Raw genomic sequence first — 21,829 nt, forward strand, 5'->3', positions numbered from 1 at the left:
AATCTTACCAACCCACCCCAACACGTTTGAATGGTAGTGTTGTTTAAAACAGTTTTAGATGAAATGTACCATAAAGGGTTTTGTTGTTTACGTGCACACTTGTAATAATGTTCTAATATGTGAATCCAGTAAACATACACCAACTGACCCAAGATGAATTTAGCATCTGTGTTGGTTATAAAATGGCAGTTGTTTCAATTCTGAGACTTTGGACTTGTGTAAAAGTCTAACTGACCGTCAGCTCTCGTGATGTATGATATCGGATGATATCACGATCCTCCTGAAATACTTGTGCCGTTTCTTAAGGTGGAGCAGAGGTGTAGATCAAGGCTGGTCTGCATGGGTGTGGTGGTTGTGGTGGCTTAAGGTGTTTTGTCTGAAGGATGACTTGAGGTGGCTTTTTATAAATAAATAGGGTGGGACCAAATTACTGTCACAAGAAACCACCAAGTATAATCATAATACATAACACATTGGTATCTGCCCAACCACACAGAATGTCCCAATATGCTCCTGTCGTTTTGTGCCGGGTGTTGCCGAATCCTTGCGTACCATGTTGAGTGTCTATTAAGCAACCAGTTAAGCCACTTTTCACCATTAATGCGAGTAGGCATGTCTCTCAATCTCATGCCAAGGACAAGCCTGATACCAGTGGGCTTCTCCTCCATAACAGACTCGTTGAAAAATAATAGTTTTGTTTCCATGTATATTTAGCAGAAATGAGGGCTGGGATCCATTCATCAGTACCTGAGAAACACACCAGAGCTGCTGTATCTGAGATGGTGGCTGCTGGTAAACAGGAAGGGCTGGAGACTGATACATGGCCGCTGCAATCTAGTGAGATCTTTTTACTGTTTTACCTCCACTTCCTGATAACGTCAGGAGCTGGAGACTTCTAGATGTGTTTATGAAGGACACTCTAGAGCGTTTACATGGATTGATGTATTTGATTGGGTTGATGTGCGTGTTTATGTCTCAAGCGGAATTGATTTTTCAAAATGCACACACTGCATGAATATACAGATTCCCGCTGTTTACGCATATTTATCTATTGTGGATCCTTATTTGGAGATGATTAACACATGAACCAATTTATTGTGCTGCTTATATTTATCAAGCAGTAAAAATTCCCATTGCCCAATGAGAATCCGAAGGACTGGTGAGACGTTGTCCCGCTCCACTTCACAGATGATGAATGGAGGGAAATTTTAGAATGACACTTCATACAACAACAGCTCATTACGTGTGATGTACGTCATTACGCCATTTCCGCAACATTGCACATGCGCAGTACTTTACTTTCTCAATCAGATAAGGAAAGGTCCCTTTTAAACCAACCTATACAATCCGAATGAAATTTCATTTGGAGATGGCCAATTTATTCTGATTGACGTGGCTACATGTGACTTTTTTTTTATTCTACTATTCTTTTTTGAAAGACTCTTCTGTCTTGGCTATAAAACAAAAGTACATGCCATTGTAACAGTTTGAGCGTTTCACTTTCAGCTGACTGTCATTATCAGTAAGGTGTGGTTTTGTGTAGGGGTTGCTTGCTGGTTTTCTTGGAAATCACCACCATTTTGCAGGGTTCATGAAAATGGAATTATGAAATCAACTTATCTATTACTTACTATTAATTGTTTATTACTTGTCATTTAATAGAACATTGCAGTTTTGAATTGGGACGGTTTGGAAATAGTATTTCTGTTTTCTGCACATTTTATAATTTAGTCATTGTTATTGGTTAAAAACAATATGGTTGTTATTATAAAGTTCATAATTATAATTTCCTGAAGCTCAAAATCAAACAGTTACTTACAATTTGAACTTTAAAGGGATAGTTCACGCTAAAATGAAAATTCTGTCAGTAATGACTCACCCTCATGTTGTTCAACACCGTAAGACTTTCGTTCATCTTCAGAACACAAATTAAGATATTTTTTGATTAAATCTGAGAGCTGGATCAGTCCTCCATATGCTTCTATTGTAATTGAAACTTTCCGGTCCAGGGGTGCGTTTCCCGTACAACGATGTAACTCGCTGCTTCACTACCATAGTACGATGCATCGTTGGAGAAATCAACTAGCTGGTCGCGTCTGTTTCCCGAAACCCATTGTTGCAAAGTATCGTTCAACCACGTTGGTTTTCGCACTTTTAATTAAACTGTTTGAGATCCAATTAACGCTAGATTTGTTAATATAAATTACAGACATGTCATCTGAGGACTATTTCAAATTTTTCTCAGTTATTTTGCTTTATTACCAGAGTCAATATTTGGCTCGTTCTTGCATAGTAGAGCACGTTCGCACATGCGCACTCTTCAAACACGGTACTTTAAAACTTTTGATAAACTAAAAGACGTAAAATTACATTTGTATGTATTCTAAATAAAAGTCTGAAGAAAATGAACACAGAAAAAAATGAATAGTTGAATAAAGTCGTTATATTCCGGGTTTTTTTGCGCACAAAAAGTATTCTCGTCGCTTGATAAATGTAAGGTTGAGCCGCTGTACTCACTTGGACTATTTTAACAATGTTTCTACTAACTTTTTTGGGCCGACAAGTTTCAATTACAATAGAAGTCTATGGAGGAGTAATCCAGCTTTCAGGTTTAATAAAAAAAAATCTTAATTTGTGTTACGAAGATGAACGAACCCACATTTTACGGGGTTTTAACAACATGAGGGTGCGCAATTAGTGACAGAATTTTCATTTTTAAGTTTTGAGTTTCTGACTATTTGTATTTTGTAATTTAGATCATTTACAGTATACCATTATATCAACAGTATACCTCAACAGGTGTGTAGTTAAATACTTTAACGTTTAAATTGTTTCTCATATCCCAATTTAATATGCTTATTTGTTTCACGAATGTTTGATTTACGTTTTTGCCAAACCTGATAATTCAAAGTTTCATAAGTTGTTGGAATGACCAGTGATAATGGTTTGGTCGTGCTAGGTTAACTTTAACATAGCATACTGTTGCCCAATCAAAAGCATGAAACATTGGTGTAAAAACCAATTTCTAAAAAAAATCTGTAATACCCTTAATTTCATAGGTTTGTTAATATGTCATTGTCATTTATAAAAGCAACCGAACAAGTTTTTCTTAAAACCCCACCATGTAAGAGTTTAAATATAAATGTTAACAATTGAATTAGTTTAGCTTCTAACTCTGATAATTTAGTTTTACACAGGCAGGTTAAAATTAAGGACTTGTTTAGTAAGAATAAAGAACATTTATCATTATTTAAAAGTAAAACTTCTTGTGTAATTTTAAACTCTTGAATTTCTCTCTCTGTTTTTTGTTGGATTTTTAGTTATTGTATTTATGCAGCTCTTGTATAACTTGTAACTCGGCTCTTGCCATGAAAATAGCCTCAGTTGCTGACATTGCATTAAAACTTCTACTTCTACTAATAGGCTACTACTACTGCCCAAGGAAGGTTTAGTAGAGTTAAGCCATATTAATGGTAAAAACTCTGTGACTAAAAATCAAGGCAAGTGAATTCAAGCTCTTGAAGTTTAAAATCAAGTGGTTATCATTGGAAGAGAAGAGGAAAATTAAGTCGTCTAATAAACTGCACATTTATACATCAGAGATGTTTTTTTTTTTTCCCAGTGGATTGAGTTGTGTAGGAATGGAGCTTGTTATGAACCAAGAAGCTAATTCTGTGTTTTTCTAGAGTTTCTCCAGTAGTATTTTCCACTGTGTGTCAAAACTGGACTTTGCTGACACGGCAACTCTGGAACTCTCTGTGTGCTGTAGTGACATGAATACACCATTAAGGTATTCATCCAGGAGTGAAGACTTATGGGTCCTCGCACACCTCGGACACATTGGGGCTTGGTTGTTTTCCCCTATATGTGCATTTTGCCCAAGCGTGTAAGAGATGTCAGCGATGATATTCTTTTCCGGGTTGGGTCCCTCCGTCAATGTAAGTTTGGGTTTTTATTGCCCATCTTATTGCGCAAATTATAAATCTGATCACTTGGATAAGTTTTAGCACACCTTTTCTCAAAAAGCTGCATGATTTGTGGTATGACACCACAAGATGCAGTTGCAAAGTTCAGAATCATGTCTGGGGTAATATGCTTCAATATTTGATCAAAATGTAGAAGTGCAGAAGTTTTCAAGATCAGATGAAGCCTATCCACTTGTTTCCTCTGTCAGTTCTTGTAGATCTGGCTCTCGGCCCGACAGACCAGAGAGATTAACTGCAGAATCCGGCTGTCATTCAAAATAAGTGCTTCAATCTAAATTTAAGTCTTCAGCCGATTAGTTAAGTTTGACACCAGGATTTTGAAGGTGAACTGTCCGTATGGATTTGTAACAATCAAATGGCTGTCCTAGTCTAGACCTACACCTGTTGATTAGCTTTAACTATTGGGCTGGGGTATACGATTATTATTGAAACAATTAGTCGGGGGATTATTTTATTGATTCTTCGACTAACCTAACAACTAATTGGACAATTAATTTTTCTGTTGCTCAATTAATAAAAAAACAGGATAACAGTAATATTTCATTAAACAACAGTAATATTTCATTGGAAAACAGTTTTGCGAAAAATAAAATAAAATAATTGTTCTGTTATACAAAATGAAAGGCCCTTAAGAGGCCCATAGTTACTTCCGCCGTAACTATGGCCCATAGTTACTCCCGCCGTTTACCTGTGCTTCATTGAATTTCTTCACATTGACTTTCAGAGCACTGGGCAGAAATCACATCGCGTCAACTCCCGCCGCTTTGTTTTAATTAAACAGTCAGACTCCCCTGGTCCGCACCAGTATGTGAAGGGAGACACCAAGACGGAGGTCCCAAACGCGAGCCGTAGCTGCGGAGATCCATGAGAAGGGCCTGGTGCAAGTCCAGAGTCGCCGCCGCGCAGCGACCTCGTTCATTTGAGGAAATAAATCAGATATGTGCCAATGCGACTGGTGTAGACGGGCAGACTCTCGGAGGCATTAGGCTACGTCTCTCCGGTTTAATGACGAGAGCAACCCCGATACGCATCCGCAAATGGACGGTTGTGTCGTCGTAGGAGAGGAATGTGGACAAACGTTGACACAACATATCAATGGTTGGCATGCTCATCCTAAAATTTCAGACCCACTGCTCCTCTTTAGAGCCTAACACAATATTATCTAGTGGTTAACCGATATTGTTCTTTTGATTGCCGATATCTTAGAGAGCAGGATGGCCGATATATCCTTACTGTAAGGTAATTAACATTACAGTATTGATGTAGTGTTTACTTTAGCTTTTGTAAGCCCCTTAGGAAAATTATTCATGATTTTGTGATCGATTACTGTTTGTATTACCATAGGTTTTCCGACAAATATGATTATATAGTGGATAACATCAGATCGATAACAAAAAAAGCATACATTTCCTCCTCTGAAACGTTCTGTGAAATCCGTGCTTTCAAAGTCTGTGCATGAAATTCGTTATTTCATGATATTCGTTAATGTTGAAATGGTTTGAAATTGACAACATTGTTAATATTTACATCTGAGTAGAGCTCGCAGTTAAGAAGGGGTGTGACATTAGCTACGTTTACATGGACGCAATCGGAATGAAATCAATACGATTGATGAATCCGATCACTGTGTTTACATGAATGATCGATAAAGTGATAGGGTTGATGTGCACATTTATATGTCACAAGATTCAAATCGGAATTGATTTTTTTTTTGACATGCGCACACTGCACGAGTATGCCACTGTTCGCGCATAACTATTCTCCCCTATTGGTTCTGTATTTGTTTTAAAAAAAGACTTAATATTTATCCGTCTCTGGTCATGCTTTGGAGATGATGATCATGAGCCGTTTTGCCGTGCTGATTTTATTAATCACGCAGTAAAATTTCGCGTGTGGATGAGAATGTAAAACAAGCACTGGTGGGACGTTGTCCTGCTTCACTTCACAGACACTGAGTTAAATGAGATGTTTTTTAATAACGGAACACTCATTTATATATGACACTTTCTTTAACAGGAAGAACAACTCTTTCCGTGCGTCATACGTCATTACGCTATTTCAACGTCATTGCACATGCGCAGTCCTTTTAGTTTCGGTTTTCAATCCGATCAAGTGTTTACATATTCTCACGATCGGATTACAAAAGGAGTAAACCACCCCTTTCAATCCGATCGAAAATCTAGTTGGATCGAGCTCAATCTGATCAATTTAGGTGTTTACATGAAGGTTTTTTAGTCCGATTGAGCCATCAATCCGATTATAAGGGTCCATGTAAAAGCAGCTAGTGTCCAAACGCGCTAAGCGCTGCCAAATCACAATAGACTGGGCCAGCTAACCAATCACAGCTCATTTCAGAAGGAGGAGCTTCATCGAAACAGGAACTAATGACGCGTTAGATAGGGGAAAGATGAGCTGTAATGTAAAATATGTGAAAATAATGTGTTCTTGAAAAATCAAGCATGAAAAATAGTACCCCAAAAACAAAATCAAGACTTCGAAAAATGGCATAATAGTACCCCTTTAAAAGTTCGCACCCCATTTAAAAAAAAACAGGACGTTCATTAACAAAACCGGTTTTAATTTGTTTGGGTGTAGCGATGGTGCTCAAGACGGATGCACTTCCATGAGAGTTTTTGTGTCTTCTAACATGCAGATTAAACAACACTTAATCAGGTTGATGTGTTTCGGGGTAGACAAGCTACATAATATGCTCTTTTTCATGTTCAAAAACAGCTAGTGAGCATTTAAAAAAAAAAGTTGGTATGCCAACATTCGTAATGCCTAAAATGACATTTTTTTAATGTATTTGGTTATGGCAACATCAAGGGCGCAACTTTTCCAAAAAGCATTCTTTCTCATATACAATTGGATGTTTCTTAGAGGGCGTTTAAAAAAAATAAGTATTCTGTGCCTTTTTACAAGTTTTAAAAAAGATTACTGTTTACGTCATGCGCCATCTTAAAAATGCAACACTCATGTGAACGTGTTTTACTATGGCTATAGCAGTCGTGCTTTAAAAGGGATATAACCCAGTCAAATATGACTTTGCTGAAATGATTTGACTGTCTTCTAGCATGCTAATTTAAAATATTGAAGTAAAAAAAAAAAAAGAAAAGAAAGTTGACCTCACTAATCAACAAGTCATTGGTCGTGACCGTCCCCAGTAATTACTGGAAATTTTAACACACTTTGGTGCCCCAGTGGTGGTTATTCTTCTCAACCAATTTGACTATAGCTAACTGATCTGAAGACCAGTATTGTAAATGTGTGTGCGTCAGTGTACATTTGCACTCTAGTCTGTTTGAGATCACAGTGGGGGATGGGTAAATTCACATGCGTGTGTGTGTGTGTGTGTGTGTGTGTGAGTGAGAGAGTGGGGGTGGCTGCTCGCGACTGTTCTTACAGCACAAGTTATTCTTTGTGCCCACGTGAAAAGCAATCGGGTGTACTTTCTTTGTCATCCTGTTGTTGGGGGCACACCAGGTGGATCTTCCAGCAGATACAGGGTTAACAACGTCCATTTTGTTAGGTAACACCCTCGTGGCCTGATCTGTCTGTGGTGTTAAAATGGCAGGCTTAACCCTTGATATGCAGGACTGGAGACGACAGAGGCACCTTTGGCTCAACCCTCTTGCCAGCCTCTTTGCCATTGTTGGATGACCAGATGAGCTAGTTGTTAGAGATCCAGAGGAACATCTGTAGTATGTTAGACTTACCTGGAACTTTGTTTTTCATCTGACTCAATCAGTCCTTCTGAACTGGACAAGCTGTGTTAAAGCAACTCTACTGTCCAGCACTTAATAATCCTGTGCAGTTTGGCCTGTGTCTTGGTTCTCATCTCTGTTTAAGGTGACCTGCGGTGGTGTTTTTTCTAACTTGAGCATCAATTATATCGCTCATACTAAAGTACTATAGTTAAAGGCCTGTGGTGAAAAATGAAAATCAAGTTTTTAATGTGGTTTGTGTCTGTGTTGTCTTACTATGCTTTAAGACATATGGAAAAAAAGGGAATGTTATAATGAACTCTGTTTCTCAAAGCGTTTCTGATTTTCAAAGGATACTGATTCTTAAAAGTCAGTAGTTTTAGGCCCCGTCCACACTACTGCGTTTTCATTTGCGTATTAGAATTGATCTCCGTCCACATCAAAACGACTGAAAACGCGGATCACGTGACCATTCACCAACAACGGGTTTTGTCCCATCTTCACTAAAACGCCCTCCGGAGATTCAAAACGCAAAACAGAACTGCAGCGTTTCTAAACTTCTCCGTTTTAGGCCTTAATTTTTTCCGTTTTAGTCTGGATGGGAGGTGCAAACGTAGCAAAAGGTTTCCGTTTTGCACCGGGACAAATTTCGCACGCGTTATTCACCGACGTTTAGCGCCTCGTGACTAAACAAAGGGCGCCAATGTGAGTGTTCACATCGCCATGCGTAAAAGCGTAATTTTTTTAAAACCGCCTCAGGTTTATTTTTTTAGTTTGACGCGTCGCATCAAAAACCAATGAGACCAATGAGATTGGCGCTTTTGCTCACGTGTTTGAAGCTTCTGAAGTTACCGTAAAACACAACTTGGGGGCACTCAAACACAAAACTGTCTTGCCGAGCACACATAGCCTATGCAACGGCGAACTATATGACAAATGCGACAGAGACTACAAACATCTTGATAAAAGAGAACTGTTATGGAGTGGTATTGCAGAGCAAATTAGCGCCATCTAATGTCAGGGAATGAATTTGCATGTTCACTCGGCTCATCGTCAGCGAAAATCGCTTGGGTGCGAACACAAAAAATGTGTTGGAAAAACACTGACGAATAACGCGTGCTGATATGCGTCCCGGTGTGTACGGGCCTTTACTCTGAAATGGCAAACAAGAACATGATTTGTGGAAAATTAGCAACACGTTATTAGCTGTTTGAGAACGTAGTCAAGTCAATTACGTTATGTGTCTGACTTTGTTGAGAGCAACACAAAAAACACATCACCATTCTGATTTGTTGACTAGTAGACGAGCCTGTATAATTCACTCTTCCACTTCTTCTTCTGAATAAGTTTCTGTTTCAAACATATGTCTGAATTAAACCAGTATTTCCACTTGCCATTGTGCAGCGTTTACCACAGTAAAGTTGACCGAGTGGGGATAATTTGGATATTCAAGGATCATTAAACTTGATTTAATACTCGATTAGTAGTAATTTGGTAAGGATTTATTAACAGTAGTTTTTAGCTTGTTTGGCAACACACACATACGTCATATACACGGTCTCAGACTAAAATTTATGTTTGAGTTGCTGTAACTGAAAGCACCTTGCACTGACATATCTTAAAATATGTGAGTTTGTCTCAAGATGAACACCAATAAAGTTTTTTTTCTTCTAAGGTACGTTTATAAAAGCCATGTCCTAATTGAACTGCCTAATCCTGACTTAATCTAAGCCCTGTCTCTGAAATCAGGCCTATAGGTTTTTTACTAGAGCCAGACCGATTTATCGGCCGATATTAGACATTTTCCAAACTATCGGTGTCGGCAGTTATAATGGCCGATAAATGAATATTCCAAAAATAAAATAAAAACGGACAAACACGCTTCAATCATATCTCCTTGGCCTGTTAAATTGAAAATGTATGTTTTACAATTTGCAGTATGTCAATCTATTGCTAAATTATGGCTCATCATAGACTAGCTAACCTGACATCGTAATTATAAGGTAGATTAAAAGGCAATGTTGGGACTAATTATTATTTTATTTATCAGAACTTTAATATATTTTGATGTTCCTCTGTTCTGTTGTGACCAAACAAGTTTCTTTTTAAAATGCTTTAAAATCATATTATTTTAGTTAAAACTCATGAATAACTATGTTAGGGAAATCTGTTAATGTTTTGTTGCGTGTTTCTGAAAAAAAATATATATATCGGCCGATATATCGGATTTTTTAAAGCCAAAAAATATTTGTATCGGTATCGGCCTTCAAAATCCTTTTTCAGTCGGGCTCTATTTTATATAAAATATTTTTTGATAATTTTTTTTCGCATATGCTTCATTCATTCTTTACAAAGAATATATTTTTCTTTAAATGTATTTATTTATTATTTTAAAATAATTTTATTTGAATTATTTATATATTTTAGCACATTCTTATTGATGCTATTACAGGTCATTCATGTGACGTCAACCAGCTTAATAATTTTACCTCTAGATGACAAGTTTAATAAGGTCCACTAGTAGAATTTGTCACAGAAAATCAAACGTTTACACTTGCAGAAGGTCAAGTGACGATTTCGTCTCTCCTGCCCTGGGCCAGCGTGTCGTCCTTATAGTTGGCCAGCTGAATTCACCAATCCAGTTTGGGTTGTGTTGCCGCCATGCTGTGTTGTTGTATAGCACTGGCGATGCCTTCTATTGTCTTGCTCGGCCTGCGCCCTAAGGGCCGTCATTACATCAGACGACTCTTCTTCAGAAGGCCCCATGAGGATAGTCACCGCGCTCCCAGCACGTCGTGGCGTGGCATGAACAGACATGTTTTTCACACAGCTCAAGACAATCCAATACACCCCTGTCGTGCTGTTTATGCTTTATCAAATGCAGACGTCTCCGAGATTTGAGTATTTCCTCAGTGTAATTGTTAGTAAACAAATAAATGTTCAACCTTAATGTGGCAGGTGGTTTACATGACGTGACGTCTCAATCCTATTAGTAAAACCCAAACACTGATGTATAAATAATCCTCTGCATACTGTTTGTTGTTATTAAAATATTAAGCTTCCTGTCTTGCGTCACACTGTGGTCCGTTTTAAGCTTCGGTTATATGAAAGTGAGGAAAACGTGTATGGTTTAACAACCTTCGATTCTTTTTAAAAAAGGGTTTGGACACTTCATAGAGGCGCAAGTGTTGCATATATGATGCCATCCGCTTCCCATGAGGCTGCGCACGCCACGTGTCTGCAGCTTTAGCGGCAAGCATCCATTTCCTAATCAGAACAAGTGGCTTGTGTATGACTCAACTGGTCGCTCAGTATGAAAACATAGCAGTCCGGTTCTCAGTGTGACATTAAGTGGTGAAATGCTTTTTTTTTAAGCTTCACTTTGTCTTAGTTGGAGATCTTTTGGGATTTACTATGTTCTTTTAAAAGTCTTTTTACTGTTATATGTGTATGTACAGCAAAGACTTCTTTAAGCTAATGATTTTCTTACCGATGGACATGATTGTGCAATGGTCTCGGCTGACTGCATTTTTAACTGACAGTGCATTGACAGGTTTGGTGACCTACTTTTAAGGGCCCTGTCCAGTGTTCATTTACATGGACGATTATATCTATGACCCCACAAAAAAAAAAATAAAAAAAAAAATATATATATATATATAAATAAACAAAATATAAATTGCCCGGAGGCTAATTTAAACGTTACTGTGGATCTTTCAGAAGACAGGGAATTGATTCAAATCAAGATAATTTAGTATTCTTTAACTTATTCTATAACTTTCGCCAGTATCACTTTCAGACAGTATAACTTGATGGGAAACAGTACAGTTGTAATACGGTTGTAATATAATTTCTCTTCTGCTCACCAGGATTTTATTACATTTATTTGATCAAAAATACAGTACAAACAATAATACTGTGAAATATTATTACCATTTTTTTTCCTATTTCAATATATTTTAAAATGTAATTTATTCCTGTGATCAAAGCTGAATTTTTAGCATCATTTCTTCAATGTCACACGATCCTTCAGAAATCATTCAGGTTGATTTGATGCTCAAGAATTTTTTTGTTATTATTAATGTTAAAACAGATGTGCTGCTTAATATTTTTTGGAAACTTTGACACATTTTATTTTAAGATTATTTAATAAATAGAGAGTTCAAAAGAACTGCATTTATTTAAAGTAACAGTATAAATATCTTTACTGTCAGTTATTTAATTCGTTTTTAGCAAGTTAGACTCAAGACCACCATAGTGTTGTAAGAAAAGAATCATTTACTTTTATTAGCATTTTTATGATTGGATTATTCTCAAGCAATTCATGATGTTAAAGTTGATGCATCAAATGAGTTTTTACAAACTCAAAATGAGTTTTTTTTTTTTGTTACATCCTTAGCTTTGATGTTCTTCAGGATCTTAGAAATGGTGGTTTCCAGGCCTAATAAAGCCTAGGAATAAGTACCAGTAAATTATGAATATATACGTTTCTACTCTAAAATATTTCATCACCTATAACTTGTGAGTGTCATCTCTAAACCACAAACAAATGTGAAAGTCGTGGATCACGAGACAGCGAAACTCTTTCAATTTCAAGAATTAAGATTATCAAGCCCTACAGTTTGCATAAGCTTGCTTGGATCAACATGATCAAATGTGCTCTTAAAGTCGTTTGGTTTGTTGACTACCTTTATTGTCGAGACCACTGTGGCGGTTGTTATTTGGCGAGCAACAAAGGGGCGGACACTTCCTCCTCATCTCTGAAAGACTTGTGTTTTGGAATGCGTGCGGCCCTTCCCCCCACTGGCAAAACTCCTGCGTCTGTGTGGCCGCATTCACTGCCAGTCAGTCTCTCAAGGGGTTAAAAACCTGCTTCAGTCTCTCGGCTGCGTCCACCAACCGGTTCAGACTGGTTTTCAGGGGAAATGCTTTATGTGTCCCATGGAATCTTGGGAAGGGTCATGTGGAGCCCTAGTGATGTCATGGCAGATGAGAGCAGGCCTGGGTGTTGAGTCAGCTGTCTTGCTATCAGATGGCTGATATCATATGTAAGACAGGTAGGTCGGTCGGCACGTTTCGTATGTGCCTCCGTGTGCCCAAATGATGGATTAGCTTTCTGTAAAGTGGCTGTTGGGGTTTGAATGCATGTTCAAACCCCACAATTCAACCTGGCACAATTCAGGCTTCTGCTTGGTGCGATTGTCTTTCCTGTTTGTGGGCTTTGCTTCTGTGGTCTCTCTTTGTGCCACTTTAAAAACTGTTGTTTGAGTTGTCTTGCTCAGGTACAAACATCATCATATAGGGGTGCAGATCTGTTCTGATTAACAAGGAAACACTCAATGTCAAATGCAAGTAATAGTTTAAAGTTAGTTAACGCTCATGATTAACTGGTCAACCGTTAACCAACAACAGTATGAATTTATACCAATTAATACTATGTTAAATGGTAGGGATGCACGATATATCGGCCACCATATCGGTATCGGTTGATACGTGTTCATTTTTAATGTTATCGATCAGCCCGGGAAGAACATTTGGCTGATATATTAAAGCCGATTAATAATGGATTATTTCCCTCGGCTGAGACGCTTCAGATGCTCACTGTTCACCACGATGGTTTTGAATTGCTTGAAATATGATTAAAATCATTTCAAAAAGGAAAAGGGCAACACAAGTCTGTCATAGAGGCTACATACAATTATAATGAGATCATCATTGTGATTTAGGTCATGGCTTTTAATGGTGAGACATTCGTTTTTAATCAGGCTCTCTAAAATGAATAAATTAGGATTTATCGGGCAATATATCAGTTGTCGACTTTCAAATATAAAGAATTATTGGTTATCGTTATTGGTAAAAATGTTAATAATGGGGCATCCCTATTTAATGGTTTAAAAAGTAGTTTAAGTCATTTTTAAAGTATTCTTTTCAAATACGATACACAGAAAATTGTGGGGGGGTGGGGTGGATTAAGCAGTCATATTTATGTCACATTTTATCATTTCCTTCAGAAATAATGTAAAATACTGGTAAATAAAGCTAAATGTTTTCAAACTTTATAAACATTGTGAAAGGCTATTTTTACTCCACAAAAAATCCTTTAAATTTAGTGGTATTCAGAACAAAACAAGAATGAAAAATATAAGTGGCTATAAGCCAAAACTAATTCATTTAAAGTAAAACTGAAACCATGTAGCCCCTCTCATTCAGCACAGATCCTAATGCTTACATTCGTGATGTGTTTGAATGCTAAACTTATTTATTATGTAAACTAGGCTTTGTACGTCACTCACGTATTAATATCGACATGAAACATCGTACTTCACATGCACTGAAATGTGTTTGGCATCACACTATATCACACAATATTTATTGTTCAATCTCAACAAATGGGAAAATCATGAATCATGTAATACATGTATATTGATATTGTTTTAGTCATTGTATTTATTGGCATCAGACGATTCAGTTCCATAGATATTTTATCTATTATCAGTTTACATAGATATTATCATTTCCTTATCAATATTGTAAAAAAAAAAAAGCATAATTGTGAATTGACCAAATATTGTGTAAAAATAGGCATATTATGAGTGCATTAAGACAAAATGACACTATATAATATAACTGTCTATCTGACCTAATATGCTTGACTCTGATGCTGTTTTACAGGCGAGAAGATGTCTGAAGAGGCGGTGCGTCAGACTCGTAGTCAGAAGCGGGCTCTGGAGCGAGATGCCCCTGCTTCGGAGGCCGACTTGAAAAAAGTCAAACTGGAGAGAGGCGAACTGGGAGCTGTAGATGGACTGAAGACCAAAAGTGAACAGGCCAACAAGGTGGCTAACATCCTGCGGTCTGGGGAGGTCAAGGCCACCATCAAGGTGGAGGTACAGACCAGCGACGAGCCTGTGGACATGAGCACATCTAAGAGGTAGACCACAGGTCCAACATAAGAGTGTATTTTTATTCCCACAACTCCTTTAATGAAGTAGCAAAGCTGCTAACACCAAAGCTGATCGTAGGTAGTCGTGACCTGTGAACTGGAGAATTAGCGTGATCTCGGTCCTGCCATTTCTCTTTTGTGTTTGTGCCGAGGGCTCTTAACCTCAGGCTGCTCCGCTGAGACTTCCTGCTTGTAGTTCTGAATATAAAGCTGCTAAATGCAAAGTAAACAAGGTATCAAGTAGATGCAAAAGAGAACGGCCCGAGTTCAGTCTGGTGCCGCTTTTGCTTTGCTGGTTTTAAGGCCTTGTTTTTACCATGCGTACAATTCGAGTTTAACTCGAATTCCACAAATTTGGTCTAACATTGAAAAATAACAACTTGGGATGTATAAAGTGGGAAACCATGCAATAAAGCATGTGTAATAACTTTTTTACTTGATTTTTCAATGAAGTTAAGTGATGCAGACCAAATGGGAGAACGTTTGAATATTAAAATGGTACCATTTTATAGCAAGGTTCAATTAAATAACATTTGTTAATTAAATTTTTTTTTGAATTAACAACTTTTGCAGAATTTATTAGTCTAGTTAAATAATAAACACTACCTAAAGTAAAATTATATTTGAATATATTTTAAAATGTAATTTATTCCTGTGATCAAAGCTGAATTTTCAGCATCATTGCTCCAGTCTTCAGTGTCACATGATCCTTCAGAAATCATTCTCAAAAAAATGAATGTATGTGTACCTTATTACTATTTTTATTGTTTTTGAAAGTCTCTTCTGCTCATCAAGGCTTCATTTATTTGATCAAAAATACAGTAAAAACAGTAATATTTTAAAATATTATTACAATTTAAAATAATGGTTTTCCATATTAATATACTTTAAAATGCAAGTTATTCCTCTGATTGCAAAGCTAAATTTTTAGCATCATTATTCCAGTGTCACATGATCCTTTGGGTTCATCGAAGTTGGAATCAGTTGTGCTGCTTAATATTTTATTTTTTTATAACCTGTGATACTTTTTTCAGGATTTTTTGAACAAAAAGTAAAAAAAAAAATAAAAGTAAAAGAAAGATAAATATAAAATTATTTTGTAACAAGTAATACTTTTATTTAGCAAGGATGTTAAATTGACAGAAGTGGTTATAAATTTGAAAAGATTTATATTGTTATAAAAGATTTCTATTAGAAATAAATTCTTTGACATTTTTTATTTATTAATGAATCCTGAAAAAAGGATTGTTGGTTCCAAGTAAATATTAAGCAGCACAACTCTTTCCAGTATTGAGAATAACTGAACTTCAAATCAGCATATTAGAATGATTTCTAAAGGATCATGTGATCTTGTGTGTTATTATGTAATATATAACAATTTATTATTTTTAATTTGTTCATTCATAATGCATGAAATAATGTTGAATTGTACAACTTGAATTAAGTTATTAGTATACCAAAAAATTAAGGTTAACAACTTGAACTGCACTATGAATGAAGTTTTACTATTAAAGGAGTAGTTCACTTATAAAAAAAACTTTTGTTGATAATTTACTCACCCCCATGTCATCCAAGATGTCCACGTCTTCTTTCCTCAGTCGAAAAGAAATTAAGGTTTTTGATGAAAACATTCCAGGATTTTCTCCATATAATGCACTTCAATGGGAACCAAACGATTCAAGATTCAAAAGAGAGTTTCACTGCAGCTTTAAACGACACCAGACGATGAATAAGGGTCTTATCTAGCGAAACGATCCGTTATTTAAAAAATAAATAAAGTTTAAGTTTTATAAGCACAAATGCTCACCTTAGCGTTCGCGACTCTCCTGTTCGAACTTGTTCATCAAAATGAACAAATCTTTTTTCAAATCATGACTCGAAGGGGTCCTAGATAAGACCCTTACTCATCATCTGGTGTTGTTTAAAGCCCTTTGAAGCTGCACTGAAACTCTCATTTGGACCTTGAAACGTTTGGTTCCCAGTGAAGTCCATTTATACAGAGTTTTCATCAAAAACCTTAATTTCTTTTAGATTATCACATAAAGTTTTTTTAAAAGTGAACTACTCCTTTATTTGCATGCAGTTTTTTCCTGTTCCTGTCCATTTTTTTTTATCGTATTGATAGTAGCAAAAAAGATAGTCTTGCGTTTTTCTGAATAAAACTGGCCAGGCCCATTACATGGTAATTGCAAAGCTATTCTTATAGGTTTTTATCATTGGTTCCTTGGTTGAATCCATAAATAATAGCAATAAAGATCTTGAAATGCTAAAAAATATTCCAAATGGCAAAAAATGCATCTTGATAGTTGGTCTCAAAGTTTGTTTTGGTTATTAATCTGTTAAAATATCATGATAAACTAAAGGCAATTCCTATTTGTTTGTGACCGCATGATTAATGTAAAAAGCAAACAGAAGTCGTGATGAAGCAGAGTCGAGCTCGTGATAAAAGACAAAGGAGGTGGCCTGATGCCATGTGGGATGGGGGAGGGGCTGAAAGTTGAGTTGAAAGATGTCACACTCCACAAACACGACCGTCATATGCTCAACTCTTCCCAAAGACCACACTCGAGTACGTGCTTGCTCAGCACGCCGGTCTTCCCTCGGGTGGCACGCTGCCCCACTTCAAAAAAAGAAAGCAGCAGCAGTCCGAAGCACTTTCCCCCGTCGTACCTGAACCCTGACTGACTTTGCAAAAGGAGGCCTATGTCACAAACTGGTTTGAACCGGCCGTTGCCATGGTTTCCACACTGCCAGGAACAGTTAAAGAAAAGGGAGGAGGGTGTGAGTCATGTGACCAGAGGAAAATTCTTGCATCACGTGATCTTGTTGATGCTGGTTAATGCACAGGAAGTGATATGAAGTCACTTCTAGTCAAGTTTTGGTTGTCAACTCCCATGAAGAACCTCAGTGGTTCCAGTAAACTTGGGCATGTCGTGTTTTGACGGATGGATTTAATTGGTCGGTTTTCTTTTAAGGAAACTGAAGTTCTGCCCCTAGATGTGTTATGTTTCCTCCTGTCCTTTTTACTTGAATGGGCCGTACTTTAGGAACGTTTACTACTGTTGCCACACTTGTTGAGAAATTAATGATCTGTCAAATTGTGCAGCTTTTTGTGTGCCGTTACTTTGAGGGAATCTGATTTTTGGCTTAGTGGACAATCACTACGGGAGACTTGGGAAGAAAGGCATCTGAAATCGCATACTTCTTTACTAGATACATACGTGACAAAACAAGTATGTCTGATTTTACAGTACGCATGAAAATGTACCTGGCAAGATTCTGGAAGTGTGTTTACGATGAATACTTTACTATCCCAACTTTTTGAGGCAATTGGAATCGCACATTTGAGCTTAGAGGGTGATCAAATGCACCGAAAAGTAAGTACTAAAGAACTTCAACCATATCTAAGGACCAGAATGACTTTTTAGTCTCAGACTAGTATGCATCCACTCAGAAAACCCCAACAACGCCCTTAAAGCCACTATATCATGAAACAACACATTAGCATCACATCAGCATGCAAACATGTGAGGGTGTTTTTGCACACTATTACTTCAGGGGTCAGCGAGTGATAAAATGCACTAACAAAATTCGGTATAAAGGAACTTAAAGCATATTTAGGGACCAGAATGACTTGGGGGAATAAGCTCTTTAGACCAGTATGCGTCCATTCAGGAAACCCTAACAAAGGCCCAACAACAGCCTAGAACACTCTAGCATTGTCAGCGTGCAAACGTTAACTTGTTGTCTTCAGAAAATGTAGCTGCTACCCTACAGTTTCCTGCCAAGAAGCCAATTCCACTATTGACGAGTGTGTTGTTGCGATATGTTTAGTATTTGACCCTTATCCTATAAGCAGCAGATTTCCTATCAGCGGTCGGAGCAGAGGCATGAAAGAGGGTGTCTTTGTTGATATGCGAGCACCCTGTCTGCAGTGAAAGTTGAGGACGGAGTACACACAATAGCCTGGACGCTAGCCATCCCATCCCATCCCCCTCCTCCGTCGTCCCTCAGGAGGGGCCGTAGACCTACTCTGTGTACAGCTCTACTGTCCTTACAAGTCATCAACGTGACACCATTGCTTCTTATGGCTGATTTGAACTCGGAGCAGCTTTCGTTTAATCGAACCGTTGAAAATGTTTAATTTTCACGTTAAGAGGCCTTGGAAAACTTCTCTCGCCGCTTCCTTGGAGAGCATTTCTTTTTAAGTGTTTTTTTTTTTTTTTTTACCAAACGTGCAAACGGAGATCGTAGGACGACATCTAGTGGGCAGTGAAGGAAATGCAGCTTTAGGTGAGGAGCAGTGGGCCGTTAGTGTAGTATATACTTCATACTTGGCTTTATAATATGTAAATAAAGTCTATTGTAAATAATCAAACGATGCTAAACAGTTGCACGACTACATTGTCATGATGTAAATCAGCATGTTGGCTGTCGCTGAAAATAAATAAATAAAAAATACAATCAGAAATAATGAATAAAGAAAAATAATAACAAACATAAAATGATTAAAATAATAATAAATATTTCCTTTTATTTTGCGTAACAATAAGCATTGTTAGTTTTTTTATGATATAAAATAAAGAAAATATTTGGAGGAAAGAAATAATGATAAACTTAAAATGATTATAATGATATATGGATTATAAATGCAAAATATTTCCTTTATTTTATATAATAATGATAATAATAATCATTGTTATTATTATTAAATAAAATATATAAAATATTTAGTAGTTTTGATTACAAAATAATAAAGACAATATTTTGCCTATTTAATCCACTTTTTGTAAAACTCTTTGGTAAGTATGAGCAAATAAGTGTATTGCATTGTGGGATGAAGTCTGCTCTGAATATTCAGGTATTTAACATCATGTTTTCAGCCCTGACTCTTGTTTTCTCGTCTTGTCTCTCTCAGCGACATAAAGAAAGAGCGACCTTCGACGCCAGATGATGATGTCATTGTTTTGTCAGACAATGAGCCCTCAAGTCCTTGTATGAATGGGGTCAGCTACAGTTTTAAGAAGACGGATACCGAGATGCTAATGGTAACGTGTCTTTTTGACACGCCTTATCAAGTTTTGCACACAGACTTCATGCTTTAAACGCCCCGTTCACTTGCGAACATGATTTTCCCTCTTCATGGCACGTGCAGAAAAGCAGCCCGGCAGAACGGGAGCACATCATAAAGCAGCTGCAAGAAGAGCTCCGTCTGCAGGAGGCCAAACTCGTCCTGCTGAAGAAACTCCGGCAGAGTCAGACACAAAAAGACGTTGTGCAAAAGGTAACGGGTTCAAAAGAAACGTAAGATGAACATAACACAACAACAAATAATGTCAAATTCAAATCCAGTTGTTTGAGGTATAAAACTGACCTTTCTGTTTTGCAGTCAACCAATTCTGTGGCTGCTCCTCCACCTCTCGTCAGGGGCAGCATCTCATCCACTAAAGGACCCCTTCAGGTCAGTGCCGTTCAGTCACACAGGACATGTTTTTACGAGTTAAACCGTGATGAGCTATTGAGACTTAAATACGTGGGTTGATTTCAGGTCTCCAACCGAAACTCAGGGACAGTCATTCCTCCTCCTCTGGTTCGAGGTGGAGCGCAGGTCTCCAAGCACGGCTCCGTAGTCATGCCACCCTTAGTCAGAGGCTCACAGGTATGCATGGTCTTTGCTGTCTCAGCTAAAAAAAAACAGCTTTAGCTTTGAAATGAATCCTCTTTCTTTGCCGTTTGTGTGTTGTAGCCCATTGCCGTGACCCCGCAGCAGATTGCGACCCTACGGCAGCAGCAGCACCAGCACTCGGGGTCTGGTCCTCCTCCTCTCCTTCTGGGCGCGCGTACCTCTGTACCCAGCGTGCAGGTGCAGGGCCAGAGGATCATTCAGCAGGGCCTGATCCGGGTCGCCAGTGTAGCCGGCACAAACGTCCTGGTCTCACAGGTCACTGTCATTCACTTGCTTCAGAATTACAGTTATTATACATTTACCACAGTAATATTTGTAGATGCAGTAAAAATATTTATAATGCTAAATGTTTATAATTAATATTATAGTATAGTACATATTTTAATATTTATATGTGTTTTATATTATATGGGTGTATTATATGTATTGTATTGTATTTTACAATTAAAGCTACTAATGAGCATGTTTATTTAGTAATATTTAAGTATAGTATTAAAACTAGGGCTGTCAAATGATTAATCACGATTAATCCCATCCGAAATAAAAGTTTGTGTTTACATAATATATGTGGGTGCACTGTGTATAATTATTTTATATATATATATATATATATATATATATATAAATACACACACATGCTTGTATATATTTAAGAAATATTTTCATGTATATAGATTTATATATAATTTATATTATAGATAAATATCAATTTTATATATAATTTATATTTTTTCCTAAATAATACATGCATGTGTGTGTGTGTATTTATATATATATATATATATATATATATACACAAAATAATTATACACAGTGCACCCACATATATTATGTAAACACAAACTTTTATTTTGGATGCGATTAATCGCGATTAATCGTTTGACAGCCCTAATTAAAACCTTTTATTTTATATTTGAATGTATTTTATACATTTTTAATAATATATATTTTTATGAAACCACTAACTAGAAGCATATACAATTTGTAATATACATTTTTGGTATTATAGTGTTAGAACATTTAAATTGTATAATTGTATACATTTTATAATATTATTTAAATTATAATATTAAAATCTGGTAAATATTTGTAATATTTTTGTTATATCCTTAAATTAACTTGGTACAGTATTGTATTATACATATTTTTAATGATATATACACATATGTATATGTATTATATTAGTAGTATATACATATTTTATTGTATGTACACAAAGCTACTATTAACTTGGTGTGTGTGTGAAATGCATATATACATTTTATATTTAATACAATACATATATATATATATATAAAGTTTATAATTTTACATTTTTGCTCTTATATGCCTAGTTTGATGTAGTAGCTATATTATACAAACTATATATTTTTATATATAAATGTCATAATAAAAATGTAAAAACTTCACAAAGTATGCAATGAACAAAAATACTTGCAATATGAAAGATATTTTGTATATTTCTGTGTACATCAAATTTGTCTCGATGAACTGATATTCTAGAAATCGC

General features: G+C 36.6%; 1 protein-coding gene across 5 annotated transcripts in view; it reads left to right on the forward strand.

Moving 5' to 3' along the window:
* gatad2ab (GATA zinc finger domain containing 2Ab) overlaps window positions 1-21,829 on the forward strand; it is a 31,428-nt gene that overhangs the window by 4,204 nt on the left and 5,395 nt on the right. For 3 of the 5 annotated variants that reach the window (XM_039682299.2, XM_039682300.2, XM_039682304.2), the window contains exons 2-7: window positions 14,363-14,621; window positions 19,552-19,681; window positions 19,789-19,917; window positions 20,023-20,094; window positions 20,182-20,292; window positions 20,380-20,574. In XM_039682299.2, the coding sequence (XP_039538233.2) occupies window positions 14,363-14,621; window positions 19,552-19,681; window positions 19,789-19,917; window positions 20,023-20,094; window positions 20,182-20,292; window positions 20,380-20,574 (896 nt within the window). Of the gene's footprint in view, window positions 1-714; window positions 838-12,591; window positions 12,748-14,362; window positions 14,622-19,551; window positions 19,682-19,788; window positions 19,918-20,022; window positions 20,095-20,181; window positions 20,293-20,379; window positions 20,575-21,829 lie in introns of those variants that run through there. The other 2 variants (XM_039682301.2, XM_039682302.2) reach the window with 2 other exon arrangements.

The sequence above is a fragment of the Pimephales promelas genome, chromosome 2 (assembly GCF_988280905.1).
Source record: "Pimephales promelas chromosome 2, fPimPro1.hap1.1, whole genome shotgun sequence".
In the NCBI taxonomy this organism is placed as follows: domain Eukaryota; kingdom Metazoa; phylum Chordata; class Actinopteri; order Cypriniformes; family Leuciscidae; genus Pimephales; species Pimephales promelas.